Raw genomic sequence first — 20,418 nt, 5'->3', positions numbered from 1 at the left:
GGGCACAGAACAGCCACTAGATACAGAGGCTAGAAAATTGTGGCATTTAATCCTAGCATTTCAGAGGCAGAAATCCCTCTGGATCTCTGTGAGTTCAAGGCCACATTGGAAACAGCCAGGCATGGTGACACACACCTTTAATCCCAGGAAGTGAGCCTTTAATCCCAGAAAGTGAGGGCAGAAAGCAGAAAGGTATATAAGGCATGAGGACCAGAAACTAGAAGCATTTGGCTGGTTAAGCTTTTAGGCTTTTGAGCAGCAGTTCAGCTGAGATTCATTCTGGGTGAGGACTCAGAGGCTTCCAGTCTGAGGAAACAGGATAAGCTGAGGAACTGGTGAGATGAGGTAGCTGTGGCTTGTTCTGCTTCTCTGATCTTCCAGCATTCACCCCAATAACTGGCCTTGGATTTGATTTTATTAATAAGACCATTTAAGGTTTGTGCTACACTCAATTTCTTCAAAAACGTGGAACTGTTCTTGAGCTGAGCTTTTGTGCCCTTCCCGGGGCAGTGGATAGGAGAGCGCTTACTTCAGATATTCACTACAACTGGCTATTGCTATTTGTTATATTCCTCTAGGAAAAACGTATTTTTACCACGTAAGCCCTGTCTTTGTGATTGTACACCTTATTCATGTGATTCTTAACCTTTAGAGTATAAATTGTCTAATGCTCTGAATAAAGTTGGCTGTGCAAGAGAGTTAGTCTGCACCATTTTTAGGTTCCTTTCTCCCAGGTCCCACCACCTTTAGAACAGTAAATATGTGGCTGTGGTGATATATTGTGTAACCTAATAAAATTTGTCTGAAGATCAGAGAACAGAACAAGCCACTTGACTAAACCTAGAGGCCAGGCAGTGGTAGCACACACTTTTAATCCCAGTACTGGGAAGTACACATGCCTTGAATCCAGGAAGTGATGGCCAGGTGAAGAAAGATATATAAGGCGTGAGGAGACAGGAACTAAAGGCTTTTCAGCAGAAGCATCCCTTTCAGCTAGAGGCTGCTTTGGTTGCAGCCTTTTCAGCTGAGGAGTTGGCAAGGTGAGATGTGGCAGTGGCTTGTTCCTTTGTCTCTCTGACTTTCTGGCAAATTTTATTAGGGTACACAATATATCACCACATGCGGCTATAATTTTTTATTTAAATTTCATATTTCTAGTTTACTAGAATATGACAGTGCCATATAGTTAGCAATTTTGGTTGCACCTAAGAATTTCAGTTACAATGATTAAGCATGTTCATGAATACTATCTGAAGTTACACAAGCAATCAAAACTAAGATCAAAGATTGATGACAATCACTCAGATTACTGAAATGACAGGCACTATTTTCAGTTTTAATTGTACTGGCTTGCTCAATCCTGTCAACAATTCTCTGATGTTGGTTGTAATCGGACTTCCCTTTGTGGGACCACCAGCCCACAAATAATGACACCAAGACTTTTTATTAATTATGAAAGCTTGGCTTTTAGTTTATGCTTGTTCCCAACTAGCTCTTACAACTCAAATTAAACTGTTTCTATTAATTTACATTCTTTCATGTGGCTTTTACCTTTCTCCCATTCTGTACATCTGACTTGTGCCATGCCTCACTGGCATCTCCCTGCCTCTCTTCTTCTCAGAGTTCCTATCTCCCCAGAAATCCTGCCTAGCTATTGGCCATTTCGCTCTTTATTAAACCAACCAGAAAGTGCCTCAGGCAGAGACACATGTTCACACAGTGTAAACAAATATTCTGTAACAGTTGGTGCATCATACAAGAAACAGAAACATGAAGGTCCCAAAAAGACATCCAGCTAACATGCATGTGGCAACACTTAGATAAAAGTCTTCCTCGGAGCTCACAATCCTAAGAAGCTGGTTGGGATCTATTAAATAACCCATGCCAACTGTGATATAACACTAAAGGTTGGCCAAGAAAACTTCACGGGCTTTTTCAAAAAAGTACACATTAACAACAAATTAAACACAGCATAATTCCACAACTATACACATCAAGTGCTGTGATTCTGAGCACGCTTAAGATATTGTTTCAAATCCATGATTCTTCACTATTACAAAGACATGCAGCTGTTAAAATATCTTTTCAACCTTGAATAAGAACTGAATTTCATAATGCACCATTTTCTGTATATTAGGATCATGCTTTCCAATCTATAGAGAGAGGCACTAGTTAGTATTTGAAAGCTAAAACGTTTAGTGTAATGACTCAGAGTTCTGGAAATATATCAGAGCACTAAGTCTAAGTTTATTACTATCAAGATAAAGAAAATACTGAAACTATATTTCAATATACTTTAAATGTCTTTAAAACTGTGATGAAAAACATATTCAGACCTAATTCCACTAAGTGTAGAAATGAATATTATTTGAAGTTCAAATATAGAATCAGTTGGGTGTGGTAGTGTACCCCTTCACTCCCAGCAACGGGAGGCTGAGGCAGGAGCATCAGGAGTTGAGACCAGTTTGAGCCACAAACAAATGAACAATAGAGCAAAATAAATTTCGAATAAAGAAACACAAATTAAGTTTGTGGAAAATGCTAAGATGTAGGAAAAAAAGATGACAAAGAACAAACCAGGTTTAAAGTATTATTCAAATCTCCTTCTATGATCAAAACATTAAAAACTCATTTGTTTTAAATAATGCTATCAGAATTGGTGCTCATACAGTATAACAAAGCACCAAGTGATAAAAAACAAATTGTTTTTATGTATTTATTGACTGATAAATAAATACTTTTGTACTACAATTCTGAGACCTTAGGAAGCTTAAGTCAGAAATGTTGCTACTGGAAATACACTACTACTGGAATATGATAATTTCAATTAATTTATCAAGTCTCTCCATTAACTTTCCAGTCTAGGTATGGTATCATTATTGATAAGTTCTTTGCCATTATAAAAGCTACTTTAAAACCCTGAGACTTAACTTTAGGGAAGAATGCTAGGAAATCTGAAATTCAGTGATTCTTCTGATTGTTAGCATTTTCAAGACGCAAAAGAAGAAACCCCATCCCTATGATCTTTTATTAGAGTAGGAGGTTACTTAGGAATAAATGAGATTTTAAAAAAATAGATTCTATTCTACAAAAGCTAGTGGATTTGCAGTTTAAATTGAAATGGGTGCAACAGCTATTAAAATGTAACAAACCGTCTGTTGTACTTTCAAATGTTCACCCGCTTCAGTGATAAAAGTGGGTTTAGAAAAACTTATAGGTGACGTCAATTAAAAAGTTGATGACTGTAGAAACAGAAATACGAAAACACACATGTTCACTTTGAAATCAAAGAAAACACTGTTCTTACTGATCTTTAAGCATGCCTATACTTCAGATGGTATTCCTCCGGAAACTATGAGCTTCACCAAGAGACAAAGACTACACACTTTGGATTACAGATTCTTACTCAGAATGGGTATGCTGCTCAAATAGCTGCAAATTCTGCTGTGTAATAAATGGACATGTTTTGACTGTAACTCTCTTTCTTCTGTAGTCACCATCCCACTGTCTTCTTGACAATGTCAAAACTGACTGGGAAGATAACTATTTGTTATTTTTCTAGGGTTTAGTAAAATATATAAGCTCATAAAAAATAAATGATTTCACAATACATGCATGCTATGTGAAGAACATTCAACAAGACAGGGATTGGAGTTAATGTTGGTGGGTTGAACTTACCCTTGCCAGAGAAGTTCATCATTAGCAAGGTCTTGCCAAACACATGAAGCTAAGCAGAGGTCAGTTGCATTTAGGTAGGACAAGATGGTGAAGCTTAGTTCAGGAGGCAGCATTTCCAAGTTAATGAACCCTTCCTGCTCTTTAGACTTCCTTGCCTTCAGAAGATGATATATATCGATGCCTCCTTGGGCTTGTTTCCGGTGGCTGGAGTGAGAAATGTTGCTTGAAGTTACTCTCCTGCTCTGCTCTCTGCTGAGGTAGCCTGGCTCACTGTAGGCTTCCTGTTGGAGATGCTGGTTTCTGGCCACTCTCCAGAGTCCTTGACCCATCTGCAAGCCTGAGAGAAGGCCAGAAGGTAATAAGAGTGTGACACGAAAATGTAAACCGTCTTTCCCACTAGTATAACAAGATCTGACAGGACATTTGTTTATCAGAATTCTAATTTCTCATTCAAGTCTGGGGAAAGCTGCAGTTAGTGTATTATAAAGAAGAGTTGGGGTATTTGAGGTACAGCACTTGGGACAGAAGTTTAACTCCCTGGTCTGCTCATTGCCTCTATCCCAGCTTGCTTGCTATAGATTTGTAAGAACCACAGGCAACATAATCATTTTTCATGTGGTGGGAGTTACGTTGCTGATGTCCTGAAGACACTTACAAATTATAATTATGTGAACTTATGGGCCAGTATTAAATCCAGATCTGATCAGAGCACAGGACTTCAGTTAAACGGCGTCCAGACACCGCTTTTTCTTTTTTTTTAAAATCACAATTCAGGCTCAGCTAAGCTAGTCCCTTTTAACCACACTGCCAGATGCATACCAGCTGTGATGCAGGCTTTCCGTTAATTCCTGCCAGTCTACACTTGGGCTGTAGACTGTAATAAAATGTAACATAGGCCCTGAAGTCTAATTCAAAAACCTTATAAATTAGACACCTAGAACTCCGGGATAAATATCTCAGCAATAACCAACTATTTGGTTTCATTGGTGCTTACAAATAAAATTGTAATTTAGAGTAACTTTCAACTCTTCTCCAAATAGCCCTGTGGATTTGTTCAAGGCACTTGGGAAAAGATGTAAGAAGGTGTGTTCCAGTCTCCCCCACCTACATGTCACCTGCCAGAGCTGCTGTTAAATATCCTGGACTCCCCATACACAAATATTTAGAAAATGACTGGCCTAAACTTATTTGATATGGCTTTCAAAACAAGCAGTTTCTCCTGGGCAATAAACTTACTAAGAAAAACTAAATCAGGAAGAGCATTTAATACAAATAATTAGTTTCATGAACCCCTTTTCAAACAAAATATTCTTGTTTAATTACTCATTCAAAAATTTTTGAAAAAAATATTGATCTTCACATAAGGTCAGTAAAAATAATTTTCATGGTATTAGCTGAACCTTAGATGAAACACAAAAAGACAAAACAACCCGTTAGAAACATACAAAAAACCCACTGGTTACCAAAATGGAAATGTCCTGGACATAACTTCATCATCCAGAAGAACTTAAAAAATGCTGAGAGTATTATTCTCTTAATTAAAACAAGTCACATGTTTATTTACTAAATATCTGGTTATTATTGGGACAAAACTACTATATGAGGTTATTTATGAATCAAAATAGAAAAAAAGGTTCAGGGCAAGTTAATTCTTATGCCTTGCCTTGATCTCCTTGGGAGTCCACCTATAAAGGGTGGTATGCATGTGTATGTGTGTGTATGATGGAAGGAGGTTAAGAAGAAAAGGAGTATATTAATGATTTTCAAATGTGGGAAATTTTGTTTTTTGCACAAAAGGCACAAAGGATAAATTTTCCTGTCCTAGAACACAAAACTAAATAAAGCCTCAAGCTTTACAAATTAAATTCAGGGGGCTGGAGCTCAGTGGTTAATAGCACTGGCTGCTCTCCTAGGATCCGGGTTCAATTCCCAGGACCCACATGGCAGTTCTCAACAATCTGTAACTACAGTCCCAGGGGATCTCCAATACTCTTTTCTCGTCTCTGCAGGCACCACACACAGGGTACACACACACACACACACACACACACACACACACACACAGAGTCAAAGAAATCCTCAGAACATGAAATCAAAATATTAAGACAAACCACAATCTAGGAAATCTGTGTAAAATGCATGTATAACAAGGGTCTCATATCCAAAACAAAAGAAAACAAAGGACTTTAAAAGAGACTGGCAATGGTTCAGCTGTTAAGAGCACTTCCAGCTCTTGCACAGGCCCTGAATGTGGTTTCCAGCATCCATGTCATGCAATTTACAACTGTCTGTAGTCCAGCTCCAGGAGATCTGACATCTCTGGGCTCCATGAGCACACCCACATAGTCCTATAGATGGACCAATGCTTGTGAGGAAGTGAGGAAGAGGGCACACTTGGAAGATACTTTGGTAGTTTCTTGCAAAATTAAATATACTTCGTTCACATTTCTCTTTATTTACTTACATAAGTTGGAAACATCTGTCCACACAAAAGCTGTTCATGAATGTTTGCAACAGTTTCATTCATAATTGCTCAAATTTAAAAGAAACTAAGATATGCTTCAGCAGGGGAGTGCATAAACAATGACATATCCATATGCTGGAACATTACTTGGCATACATAATCTCAACACTGAATCCCAATGCTATAACAGGAAGGAAACTGTTGTCACTTGGGAAAGTGACCTGGTCAGAACAATTCAGGAGAACAGTGAGATCACCTAGTATGCCAAGAATTTCAAATTCAAAAACACATTTTTCATATTTGTAAAAATTAATTTTGGTATAAAATATGAATTTTGGGATGAAATTACTGCTGGTTATTTATTTTTAATAAGGAAAACAGGTAATGATCTTTATTATAATAGTCTTGTAAGAGTATACTCTAGTTCATGTGTAAATAGAAGTTCTTTCTCATTATGCATAGCAGTGACTTCTATAAAGTTGTTATAAACACTGAAATAGTGAATACAGAACGACTACTCTGTGAAAAAGTAGGTTAGGTTTCTGCAAAGCCAAATGAGTAAATGAATATGATAAAAGAATTTGTTTTTCTAAAATTATGCAAACACACCAGGCAGTGGTGGCGCACGCCTTTACTCCCAGCACTTGGGAAGCAGAGGCAGGCAGATCGCAGTGAGTTTAAGCCCAGCCTGGTCTACAAAGTGAGTTCCAGGACAGCCAGGACTGTTATACAGAGAAACCCTATCTCAAAAACCAAAAACCAAAAAAAACCCAAAAAACAAAAGATTATGTAAACACAACTCCTGACCTATCAAGTACTTACACTATCAGTAATGGTACATATGTCTCAGAGATATTGTATATATTTTTTTGGTTTAAGAGCAAAATAATTCATATTCAATTCAGAACACATGTATGTATTACAGTAGTGAATAGTAGTGAATAGGAAATTCTGAAGTTTTATACTCATGGCTGCTAAGAGTTACCTTGAACATTCACTGGGAACATGTTACAGGGACTGAACAAGTGTGGTGAAGAGTTCTTTTTATTAACTTAATCCTAAGATTTTTATAGTTTGTAATCTTTATTAATATTTCTTACATCTCAAGTTTAATTTTCTGCTTCTAAATTTCTATGCTGTTATAGTAGAGTAGCTCAGCTGACATAAATAGACTTAAGAAGGATTTGAAAACAAAGAAAACTTTTGAAAACTATTCACTTATAATCCATAAGCTTAATTAGCTAAAGCTGCTTTAAAAAGGAACAGCACATGAAATGGCTTAGGCAGTAAAGGCATTCGCTGTAAAGACTAATGACCTGTGTTGGATTCCCAGGACCCTCAAAGTAGAAGAGAAATGACTACCATAAGTAGTCCTCTCATCTCCAGATGTGTGTAGTGGCAAAGGCACAACCCTCCCCTCCCCCCCCACACTACCATACCCATACAAATGCACACACACATATATACACACAAAGTAAAAAAGAATACACAGAGTATTCCAACACATTTTTGTAATAAAGAATCACACTCCTTTGGAGACGGGGCCACTGACAGGTCACTCAAGCGCCAGAGGGTGGCCCTACACTCATGTGCATATGGGCAGCACTAACTGGACTCAAGAGGCTTTTTTCCTTTTTTAATAACAAGGAGGACATGAAGTTGTATGTATGGGGGTGACAGGAACTAGGGGGAGCTGAAGTGAGGTCAGGGTGGATGGCTTTGACCAAAATACATTGTATAGATGTATGAAAAAACGTAAATAATTACTTAAAATATGATTTAAAAATGGAAGATTAGCTTAGAATATTGCAGAGAGGGAATCAGAAACTATATGTTCTACAGAAGCAACCAACGGTGGGGGATTCAACATAGGAAGGAGGAGGGAACGATTCAGGGGAGATGTGTAATGAAGATAAGGACTTAACTTCCCTGGGTCACTGCTTCTTTACTTGTACAATATGGATCAAAAAGAGTCTTCTCTGGGGCCTGGAGAGATGATTCAGCAGTTAAGAGCACATACTGGTCTGTAACTCCAGATTGGTGGGATCTGATATTCTGGCCTTTGCAAGCACTTGAACACACTTCCGCAAACATCCCACACAGACATACAACACATACACAGAATTAAAAACTATGTCCTTTTATGTATAATGCCTATCAAATAAACCACCCTGAAGTAAGGAACATCAGTCATACCAGGGTCCATACATCTTAAGTCAACGTTTTGTGTTTTCCTCAACAATCTAATGTGCAGTCATTAAAGCACACACACAACATTCTAAAAAGGATTTTTTATTCAGTGACTCTTCAGCAAAAGTTAGCAATTTTCTATGTGTGTATTTGTGTGTTTGGATTTACAGTGTGTGTGCATGTACACACCGAGGCCTGAAGTCCTTGACTGCTCTCCACCTTTAGTTACTGATACAGAAACAGAAGCTCATGGGTTCGGGGCAATGCCGACTGGTCAAGTAGCTTCAGGGACCCCTGGCCAGGCTGCACCTGAGTGCTAAGGATCCAAACTCCAGCTTCCATGCTTGCACAGCTGAGCCACTTCCCCCAGCCCAAAGTTAACAATTACACTCTAATTTTAGTGGACATTATACATTTCTACTCTACATATTGCATGTTCTGGGGAGCTACCTACAGCACTTTTAATATGGAGTTATAGTGAAAAAGGTTCATCTCTCTCTCAACTTTCATCTTTCCAGGCCACTGGATATTCCCTTAAATGCTAGCAATAAACTTTGTTTTGTTTTGTTTTCAAGACTTGGTTTCTTTATGTAGCCCTGGCTGTGCTGGAACTCACTGAGTAGACCAGACTGTCCTCAAACTCAGAGATCTCTGCCTCCTGGGTGCTGGGATTAATATTAAAAGCATGTGCTAACATGCTTGGCCTAGCAAGAATCCTTAAGGCAACATTTCTAAACATGGACTGGGTTAGCTAAAGGCAAATTAAAGCAAAAGCAGTTATGGTAGGGAACCTTGGAATTAATTTGATGGTGTGCCTAATGGGCAAACTTTGGACAATTTGGATATTTTAAGAAGGACAATAATGGATTATATTCTATTAACCTTTAAAAAATCCTATAAATCTACATAGGTAACCAATGAAAACATAAATAAAAGAGAAGAGAATGCTACTTTTCAACAATATCATGACTAATAAAGACAAAGAATAATGGAAATAAATGCCATCTCATAAGCTTCAGAGAAAAATAATTCAAGGAACAATTATCAATGAATCGTGAATGGAATTTGATAAAGAAGTAGCAGAGGGACTCTGATAAGGAAAATCAAACATTAAATCAGAATTATTTTTGGTATTTTGAGAAGAGTTAATATGTGTGTAAATGCAATATGTGTGCAGGTGTCTCAGAGGCCAGATGAGAACATCAGATCCCCTGTGCAGACACGGGTACTGGGACCTGAACTGTGGCCCTTTAGAAAAGGAAAAAGTGTTAATTGCTGTCTTTGACCACAAAAATAGTTTGTTTTTTTTTTTAAGAGCAGAGAAAAACTTTTTTTATTATTATTATTATGTGTTTTAATTTTATACATCAGCCATGGGTTCCCCTGTCCTCCCCCCTCCCGTCCCCATCCCCACCTTCCCCCCAGCCCCTCCCCTCCATTCCCATGTCCTCCAGGACCAAGACACCCCTGGGGATTCATTTAAACCTGGTGGATTCAGTACAAGCAGGTCCTGTCCCCTCCTTCCAGACTGAGCAAAGTGTCCCTGTGTAAGCCCAAGGTTCCAAACAGCCAGCTCATGGTCCCACGACTGGGTGCCTCCCAAACAGATCAAGCTATTCAATTGTCTCACTTATCCAGAGGGCCTGATCTAGCTGGGGGCTCCTCAGCCATTGGTTCATAATTCATGTACTTCCATTCGATTGGCTATTTGTCTCTGTGCTTTTTGAAATCTTGGATTCAACAATTCACACTCTTGAATTGTTGAATCAGAGAAAAACTTTTAAATAAAATAAGGAAAAATACCCCTTAAATCTTTTTTTGATATGGAGATTAGTCCCTACACTTTTTGGTCTCGTTCCCTTTCTTTTGTTTATAGTATTATATCTGGAACACTTCAGTAATACTTAATATAAACATTAACTAATAACATTGTCTCAGTGCTATATACCATTTATTCACTACTCTGTGACAACCACTTGCAACTTCTATATCATTACACCTTAACTCTCCCAAACACCTTCAAAGGTCAGGAGAAGTGTTAAATAGGGTATGATCACATAGCTGGCAAAGAGAAGATGTGAGGACTCAAACTTGGGATCGAGATAGGAGTCCAAAGCTCTCATCTGGACTCAGCAAACAGCATGTGCATAGCTGTTGAAGCTGAGATGCTGACTCATCACCAGGTCTCCTCTCTGACCTGTGTCTGCTCATTACCTAAGCTGCTGCTGCTAGCTGCAGCCTTTTAGACTGTCCTGTGGAAAGCACACAGGCCTTGAAGTGAAAACACAAAACACCTTGATCAATCTTCCACAAAGATTTTGTGTAGCTGGAAGTGGGATAATGCTTTTGTACACTGGTTTAATAAAATGCGGATTGGCCAGTAGCCAGGCAGGAAGTATAGGCAGAATAAGCAGACAAGGAGAATTCTGGGAAGAGGAAGGACGAGTCAGGAGATACCAGCCCGCCATCCAGGGAGCAGCATGTAATGGCATACAGGAAAAGCCATGGAACATGTGGCAACATACAGATTAACAAAAATGGACTGAGTTTAAATGTAAGAGCTAGTCAGTAGTTAGCCTGAGCTAACGGCTGAGCAGTTTTAATTACTATAAGCCTCTGTGTGTTACTTGGGTCTGAGCGGCTGCGGACCAGACAGAACACAGGAAATCTTCCAATCACAACTTTGATTAATTTATAATCTTTGATTCTCATTTCTCTCCCTGGTAAAATAATGGTTGATAATTCTTATCCATGGGACTGACAGGACATAAGATTTGGTGACTATGCCAAAGTAGCAAGTTGTTAACCCTTCTATCCTTTTTAAAGGATAACTGCTATTTGTTCTTCCACCCTAGAGTACATCTAACTGATTATTTGGGGTTTAATTACCTAAGTCATCATAATACTACTAAGTTATATTAATTTAGGGTCTATGAGATTTAGAGCAATTCCATTAACTTTTGCTAAGAAAAGGCAATTAGAAAATATAAGATGAAGCTAACTGCCTAGGCGGATATACCATACCTAGAAACTAAGTGGCAAGTAGAGAAAATTATTTTATAATAATTTAGTGCAACAAAGATCTTTTGATACTCTACAAATATCTTTTAAAATAATTTTACTGCTTTTATTTTTTTTTGTGTGTGTGTGTGTGTGTGAGCGTGCACACACGCACATCTGCCACATGTTCCTGGGTGACCAGAGAGGGCTGAAGTGGGCCTTAGATCTCTGGCACTGGAGTTGCAGAAAGTTTTCTATTACTACTGGTATGTTTTCTAGAAAGAACTCCAAGAATAGATATGAAGACTTTGTTAGTCAAAACTGTCCTTTTGGAAGTACCATGAAGACATATTTGTCATTTAATAGAAAATTTTATGTAGTACTAACACACTCACATCACAAATAATCTGAATTATAAAGTGTTACTAATGTATCAATTGTTAAAAACTAGTTTTTTACATCAGTATCTCACTGCACAGCCTAAGCTGACTTCAAACTTGCCATGATCTTTGAGTCTCAGCCTCCTGTATTACAGATATGTGTGACCACATTAAGATCAGTATTTTCAGGCTCTTTTCAAGACAGGGTCTTGCTGTTTAGTCCAGGTTGGCCTCAGACTTCAGATCCTCCTGCCACTGCCTCCCACAGGTGCTGGGATTGTATGTGTACAATACCACCCCTGAATTATATTTCTATATTAATATATGTTTTTTTAGATATAAGTCTACTAAAATAGTAAGTTCAGAGTACATGGGCCATATAATTTTTTATCCATTTTAATTCATTTTTATCATAAAGCTTATTAAAAGAAATAGAAACTTCAATACATAAGATACATACACACACACACACACACACACACACACACACACACACATATATTTCTGTGGTAACTACCTGCTAAAAATGACATGGGAATGCACAAAATGAGGTCACATTTCCAACATGTAAAAAGAGGATAGCCTCTCTTCTAGGTACTAAGATGAGTTGATGCCACACAAGGGACTACATGGATAAATCTAGCATCAACCATATATAAACTTGATTGAAAAACTTTAAAGTGGGTATGTAGCTCACTTGCAGAATGCTTACCTAGTGTATACAAGGCCCCAGGGGTTCAATCCCCGGCACCACAGACAGACAGAGACATAGAGAGAGACTTAGAGAAAAACTTTAATGAAAGCTTAAAAAAGAGTGACCAAGTGTGCAAGAAGGCTGGTGTGATTTGTTGAACAGTAATTATTTTAGATTTTAGCACATTTAACTCATAATTAACTCATTATATCTAGACTGAAATAAGACACAAAGATAATAATCCTTAAGGATACAAATCCTAAAAGGATGCCTTAACTGTTTATACAGAATGCATTAATAATTGGATTAAGATATAAATGGAAAAGTACCATTTGTATGCCTCTTAATGTAGAACTGGGGAATGTAGCTCATAGGGTACTTGCTTAGCATGCTTAAGGCATTCAGTCAACAGCAGAAAAAAAAAAAAAAAAGACAATGAATACTTAAAAGACAAAATGGTGAAATTAGTATTGCTGTACATAAACTAATTTAATCAGGACTATTTCTAAAACATGTGGAAATGGTTTTACTCAATAATATCTTTTTTTTTTTTTTTTTTTGGAGCTGAGGATCGAACCCGGGGCCTTGCGCTTGCCAGGCAAGTGCTCTACCGCTGAGCTAAATCCCCAACCTGGTCAATAATATCTTAAAACCAAAATAAGTTTAATGTAAATCAACTAATTTTTATATATACTTGTTTCTACTAAAATAGTAAGATAAATATTAGTCATAACAGTTTGATTGCACAGTCACCAAATATCTAGACATTAAGTACTAAAGTCTTGGGTTTTATTGTGTTAAAATTAAAAACTGTAGAGTATATAATGCCTGCTTTAGAAAAATGAATGGAGTGTTTTTGGCACTGATACTGTGAAGGGAGAGTTCATAGCTCTAATTATTTCATAGTTTGATATCTTCTAAGCCAAGTGGGAGAAACTACATATCTGCCATAATCTCAACCAAGACAATGTATACAGAAATATCTTTTAAATGGAAAAGCACTATAAAACCACCAGCTCCATTTTTCAAAAAAGCTGAATGTGAAAACCTGAAGGCCAACTCCACAGTCAGACATGACTTTTGGATGTATTTTTCTTATAGAAGAAAAGCAGCCCGGGGCTGGAAAATGGCTTGGCAGTTAAGAACACAGACTGCCCTTCCAGGGGACCCAGGTCATATTCCCAGCACCCATAAGGCAACTAACAACTGTGTGAAACTCCATTTCCAGGGGATCTGATGCCCTCTTCTGGACTCTATGGGCACTGCATACACATAGTGCATAGACATACATGTAGGCAAGATGCCATACACATAAAATAAATCTCAGAAAATACAAAATAAAGAAAAAGCACAGTTTTCATAAAAAAATCTCTTTTATAAATGAATTTCAAACCTAGACATTACAGAGCAATTAGCAACAATGATATTAATTTACAATAATAGTTTTCTATACAGTTTACTTCAAGTGGATGGCTGCATTTCTTTAAAAGATGGTATTACTGACTATCACTCACTCACTATATATGTACATATGTGTGTGTGTGTATGTAGAGAAATATATATTTCTGTTGTTTTCAAAATGATAGACTACTTCTATGAAGAACAAACTAAAAATTATTTTATCAGTAGATCTTATATACCCAATATAAAGCTTGCCTGTTAAACACTGAACAGTTTTAATCAAAACATTCCTATATAATCTGGGTGGTGGAGGCACATGCCTTTAATTCCAGCACTCAGGAAGAGAGGCATAGACCTGTGAGTTTGAGGCCAGCTTGGTTACACAGTGAGTTCCAGCACAGCCAGGGCTACACAGAGAAACCCTGTCTCAGAAAAACAAAAAGCAAAACAAAAAACAAAACAAAACAAAACAAAAAAAACAAACCAAACTGAAACAACAAAATTCTTATATGACTTAATAACAAAGTATAAGCATAAGGAAAGGTAACTGCACTAACCCTTTTATGCAATTTCACTGAGCCGAGCATTCAGGTGGTACATGCTTGGAGGAAACCCTAATGTCCTACTTAGGCTTACTGTTGATGTGATGGAACACCATGACCAAAAGCAACTTGGGAAGGAAAAGGTTTACTTAGCTTTTACTTCCACATCACTGTCCAGCATTGAAGGAAGTCAGGACAGGAACTCACACAGGGCAGGAAGCTGGAGGCAGAAGCTGATGGAGTGGTGGTGCTTATTGGCTTGCTTATCATGGCTTGCTCAGTCTAGTTTTTCCTAGAACCCAGGACCACCAGCTCAGGGACAGCACCATCCACAGTGGCTGGGCCACCCCTCATTGATCACTAATTAAGAAAATGCCCTACAGCTGGATCTTATGGAGACATTTTCTCAGTTGAGGTCCCTTCCTTTCAGATGACTCTAGCTTGATTTAAAACTAGTCAGCACACCTAGCAGTGAAGAATGATACAACTTTCAGTTAAAATCTACACAGTGGCCCAAAGGAATAGAAGAGTCTCTCAAACTCACATTCTAATTATTTAGTTTTCCACAGCCAATCTGATTCCATAAAGTTCTTTCTGAGCTGTGTTAAGTCATATCCATGTGAGGACTGACAAAACATGAATAGTTTCATTTAAATACTGTAAGCTGCTAGATTTTTTCACTATTTTTATATCTAAATAGTGGAAATGAAATTTATAAATAAACATCCTATCTTAGATAAAGTGCTAACATATTTACAGACAGTTATGTTTAAAATACAAATTTGATTAAATTTTAAAGAAAGGAAATTCACATACCTTAAAAAAAAAAAAAAGCTTTTCTCAAACAGACTGTAACAACTTGACATTTGGTTATTTTAGGTTTTAAAATCTTCAGGTGCCATGAAGTGGTATTAATGGTGTAACAATGTGGGTGAGTCTATGAGAAAATGCTTTCCGCAAGGCATTTGGAATCAGATTGGCAGGCTATAATTTATGTCTGGACATCCAAAGGAACAGACCACCAAAGTTGTTTAGAATAGACTGGCGAAAAAAATTTAAAACACCTGATAACCAATCGCACTCCTAAAATTTCGAATGCACAATTTTAGAGAAATGAAAGCAGGTAAGTCCACAAGGTGGGCTTTCTAAAGAGAAAAGGGAAACAGTTAAGCACTAAGAGGTCACAAGGCACGTTAAACACATAAAAGCTCCACTCATTAAATGTAGAGATCTGGCCCTGCAAGAGCAGCTTTCCTTACTAAAAGGCATACCATTTGTGGGTTGTTTTAATTCAAAAAGATTTACAATATTGCCCTGTTTTGTAAGGTTTGCCCCACCCCCACCTCCTTAATTCCTTCCTCTAACTGCTGCTAGCAAAATAACATTTAACCAAATGTAATAAAATGAAGACATGCTATGCAAACATAACCACAAATCTGAGTAGTTTAGGCATATTATTTTCTTCAGTTTGCTTTGACCTAAACATGCTGTTATGTTTTAATTTGTAAATATAATTAATATGTCATATTGCTCACATATACCAATTTTGATTGCATTAGTTCTCCAATTACAGAATTACTATTTAGCCAGCATGACTGCATCAGCACCCACAATGGCACATTACAGCCCACCTCCTCAACGCACATCACCATAAGTATTAAAGCAAAATACTGAGAGTAGCCTGAACGAGGGTGGAGAGTCAGAACTAAGTTGATTTGTGCTAGGCTCCTTCCTTAGCAAGTTGTGAGAACTGGCAAGTCTCTTAAATTTTTTTTTTTCCTTTCTTTTTCTTGGAGTTGAGGATCGAACCTGGAGCCTTGCGCTTGCCAGGCAAGTGCTCTACCATTGAGCTAAGTCCCCAACCCCAAGTCTCTTAAATTTTAACGCCTCAGTTTCCTCATGTGGAAAAGAAGAGTTCTGAGCTTGATACCCCACATCTCTTTCAGCTATACATTTCTTTGCTTCCGGGGATTTCTGCAATTGGTAAGGAAATATACGGCATCCAAGTACGAAACCAGAAGTAAAATTATGTTTGCAGATATGATCTTACAGCAGAAAACACTAAAGATTCTGCAAAACCAACAGTAAGACTGTGAACTGAAATTCACAAAAGAGTCATACCCATGTTAAGGATTCTCTTACAATACTGATTGACTGGAATTCTGCGATTACGGAGAGTTGGAATGTAGCATATCCAGAATCCAATTAACTTGGACTACTTTTAACCCACTAATAGCTACCTATTGTCCACTTGTGTCTGACCTAACATCTTTGTGACAGTCACATGAAACCTTCTGGTATGGATTAACTTAACAGAGCAACAGCTTTCACCAACCAAAAAACTAAGCATGTATTTAGACAACAACTAAAATCTGTGGCAGAGATTTCCTTGATTTATTATGACCCACCTTCCTCACGTTTTTTACCCTGTATTTGAAAAGTGCCCTGATCTAGACTTTCTCTTGTTCTGTAGCTATAAAAATGTCACAAAACCCATATGTGCTGAAATATAGTATTTGAGATAACCTGAATCCATGTTCTCAGACTATGAAGCCATCTTTGGCTCCAAAATAAACTATCTTTTATTCTCCTTGAAGTGAGAGCTGTTTTTGTGTCAAAAACAAAGCCCTTGGAATGGACAAATGAATTCAGCAAAGAGGCAGGATGCTACGTCAACAGGAAAAAAAAAATTAACTGTATTTCTATATACTAATAAACAATCTGAAAAAAATTAAGAAAACAATTTCACTTACAAGAATACAATATTTAGGAATTAATTTAACCAAACATCTACAATGAAAGGTACAAACATTGCTGATAGAAGTTAAAGGCAATAAATAGAAATACATGCATACTCAAGAATTTGAAAACTTAATGCTGTTAAGATTTCAATATTACAAAAAACAATTTACATGGTTCTGCTTACATGAAGTACTCAGAGTAGCCAAAATCATAGAATGTAGAATGGGATTACCAGGAACTAGTGAAAGGCAATGGGATAATGTCGTTGGTGGCATAGACTTTTAGCTTTATGAAACATAAAGAATTATGGAGATAGTGGAAGTGATCACATGCCACTATGAATATATTTAATACCACTGGTCTTTACATTTTAAACTGGATAAGATGATGAATTTTATTTTGTGCACATTGTTTTACTGCAACTGAAAATTAGAAAACAATTCCACGATTGCATAAAAACAAAGGAAACAGGAAAAATACCTAAAAATGAGTAACGTGAAAAGATGGAGTTGGTGGTGTGTATTTATCATCCATGCTTTCCACCTCTGTCCACCCCCATCACATCTATAAAGAGGAAGTAGTAGGGGAAGATAAAGGCTAAGTTTGGTTTACTTGTTAAATCTGGTTCCTTCATTCAAATGTTTAAACAATCCTATGCACTTTATTATTGAAGAACATGTAAATGGCTAATTCTAGAATTAAGCTTCTTAAATTTGTTGCCCAAATTTGAAGTGCATATATTTGTTTTATGTCTATGAATTTGGATAATAGTTTACAAATAAATAAGGATTTATAGAATCTTTCAAACCTGGGAAGAAGCATAGGCAATTTTATATTGGGTCATAGCCCAAACAGCGCCATCACAAACCCTGTAGCCAGAACCTTTTGCTCCCCATAAGCTTTTATTGTTTATCAGTAAAAGCTGTAGTGGGGAAGTACAGAGAGGTGTGGAGACAAAAGGTAGGGCCTGCTATGCAGGACTAAGTGAGCATGGGAACGGAAGGGAGCCGCCAAATTGTACTTGCTGAGAACCAAGGAGAATCTACACGATCAGGAATCCTGTTTACAATCAAACCATGGTTTGACTTTCTTGTGACCCATGGAGGGTTACTTTGACTTTTTTTTAACCTATGCTTTTATTTGGTTACTCAAGCCTATGCAATAATGCCATAATCCAACGAAATCTTAGGTATTATTTACTTTTGTAAAATCCTCATATAATATAACTTTCAAGGCCATCAAAATTTTATGTATTGCTATTGTTAAGACACTTGAATACAATTCTATCTTCAAAAGCCCAAGGCCATACTTGGCGGTGTACCCTCTTCTTCTTAAGTTCCTTTCCCTTTCAATGCTGCTATTAAACTTATATTAAAATTTTCCTTAATAAACCTTGCTTCATACGGTCTCATCCTGAGGTGGTTTTTGTTGTTGTTTTGGGCTTTCTTTTAATTTTTTTTTTTTTTTTTAGTATAGTTAAAAATATTTTGGCTTCACTTGAGTAGAGTTCTCTAAAAAGCACTCCTTGGGCTGACAGAAGTAGCAACATGGGGTATAGCTTATTCTGCTACCCACTGCCACTCACAAATGACATCTAATGCTTTTTAAAAAGACAACGTAATTTCCAAAGCATACTTCTCCCACCCCTATTTGATCCCATAGGGTTAACACAAATTTGCCACTGACCTGCATTTTATCTCTCCCGCCCCTAGCCTTTTCCTACCTGCTTTCCTTTTCAAAAAGCTATCTTTCATGTTCATTTTGACCCAATTGCAACTATATAAAAGGGCAATAGGTAAGAAATACACAATCTCCAATTGTGATATGTAGACCCTAAAAACACAAACATTCCTTTCAGACACTCTATTCTTCAGGCAATATTAAATAATATTATTTAGTATAATTAATATAAAATAGACTTAAAAATGAGTTTTCAGGAAGGGCTAATGCAAGTACAGGTTTACATATTACTTCAAAATCAGGCTCCCCTTCCCCCCCCCCCCTTGTAGGACTTAATTCCTTTTGGACATATTTTTACTCAATTATTCTTATTTATTAATTACTTTAACTGCTAAAAGTTATTAGCTACAGTAATCTGTATCAGGTGCTTCTAAAATGGCTTCCAGAGGCCTTGCCTTCCGCACTTGGAAGACTGTGTTATATACTCTGCCTCTCCAATGTGCAGTTGGATTTAAGCCTCCTAACAAATACGATATGGCAGTGGTTGATGGGGTATCACTTCTAATGTTAGGCTATAAAATACAAGTACCTTCCTTCAGTTTGGATGCTCTTTCCTGGATTGCCTGTGGTAGGGGAAATCAACTGCCATTCTGTAAGGTAGTTTTATGAAGAAACCCAATTGGCAGAGAATCTAGGCCAACCAGCAACCAGAGGCATGCACTTGGAAGTAGATCCTTACTCTATCTCAGGGGAGCCTTTCAATAATACCACAACTCCCAACTACAGCTTAACTGATTTATCAAGAAACAACCTGAGCTGGGTGGTGGTGGCACACGCCCTTAATCCCAGCACTAGGGAGGCAGAGCCAGGCGGATCTCTGGGAGTTCGAGGCCAGCCTGGTCTACAGAGTGAGATCCAGGACAGGCACCAAAACTACACAGAGAAACCCTGTCTTGAAAAACCAAAAACCAAACAAACAAAACAAAAAACAACAAACAACAACAAACAAAAGAAACAACCTGAACTACTTACTCTGTTGAATGTTGCCCTAATTCTTAACTCAAAGAAACCAAGATAATACATGTTTGTTGTTTTAAGCTGTGTTAAATTTGGTCATAACTGTTAACCAACAGTATATAACTAATGAAGTAACTTAGGTAACTGTCCATTTAGACAAATTTTACAAACATAGACACTTATGAATTAACCTGAAAACAATAAATTTATTTATTCTTCATTCTGAGACTTTTTTTTTTTTTTTTTTTTTTTTTTTGGTTTTTCGAGACAGGGTTTCTCTGTGTAGCTTTCCACCTTTCCTGGGACTCACTTGGTAGCCCAGGCTGGCCTCGAACTCACAGAGATCCGCCTGCCTTTGCCTCCCGAGTGCTGGGATTAAAGGCGTACGCCACCACCGCCCGGCTCTGAGACTATTTTGTAAGCCAATCTCACAGAGGTAATATGAAGTTTCTGTTTTAGGAGTGTTAGTATCAAACTCCAGACATTCAACGAAAGGAAAGAGGGCTGAGTGGGCTTTGCAAATCCATATTCTCAGCCGCGGGAGGTCAAGTCCAAAGGATTGCTAGCTAGGGCTACACAGTGAATTCTAGGCCAGCCTGGAGTATACTGGAGACCCTGCCTCAAAATAAA

General features: G+C 37.6%; 1 protein-coding gene across 1 annotated transcript in view; it reads right to left on the bottom strand.

The window, feature by feature from the left end:
• Fbxo8 (F-box protein 8) overlaps nucleotides 1–20,418 on the bottom strand; it is a 39,189-nt gene that overhangs the window by 17,717 nt on the left and 1,054 nt on the right. Inside the window, exon 2 of the mRNA XM_036209368.1 lies at nucleotides 3,679–4,015. Coding sequence (XP_036065261.1) covers nucleotides 3,679–4,007 — 329 coding nt within the window. The 5' untranslated portion in view covers nucleotides 4,008–4,015. The remainder of the gene's footprint in view (nucleotides 1–3,678; nucleotides 4,016–20,418) is intronic.

This window comes from Onychomys torridus, chromosome 17 (genome assembly GCF_903995425.1).
Source record: "Onychomys torridus chromosome 17, mOncTor1.1, whole genome shotgun sequence".
Lineage (NCBI taxonomy): Eukaryota > Metazoa > Chordata > Mammalia > Rodentia > Cricetidae > Onychomys > Onychomys torridus.
Note: the sequence above shows the minus strand (reverse complement) of the source record. Positions and strands in the feature narration are given on the sequence as shown.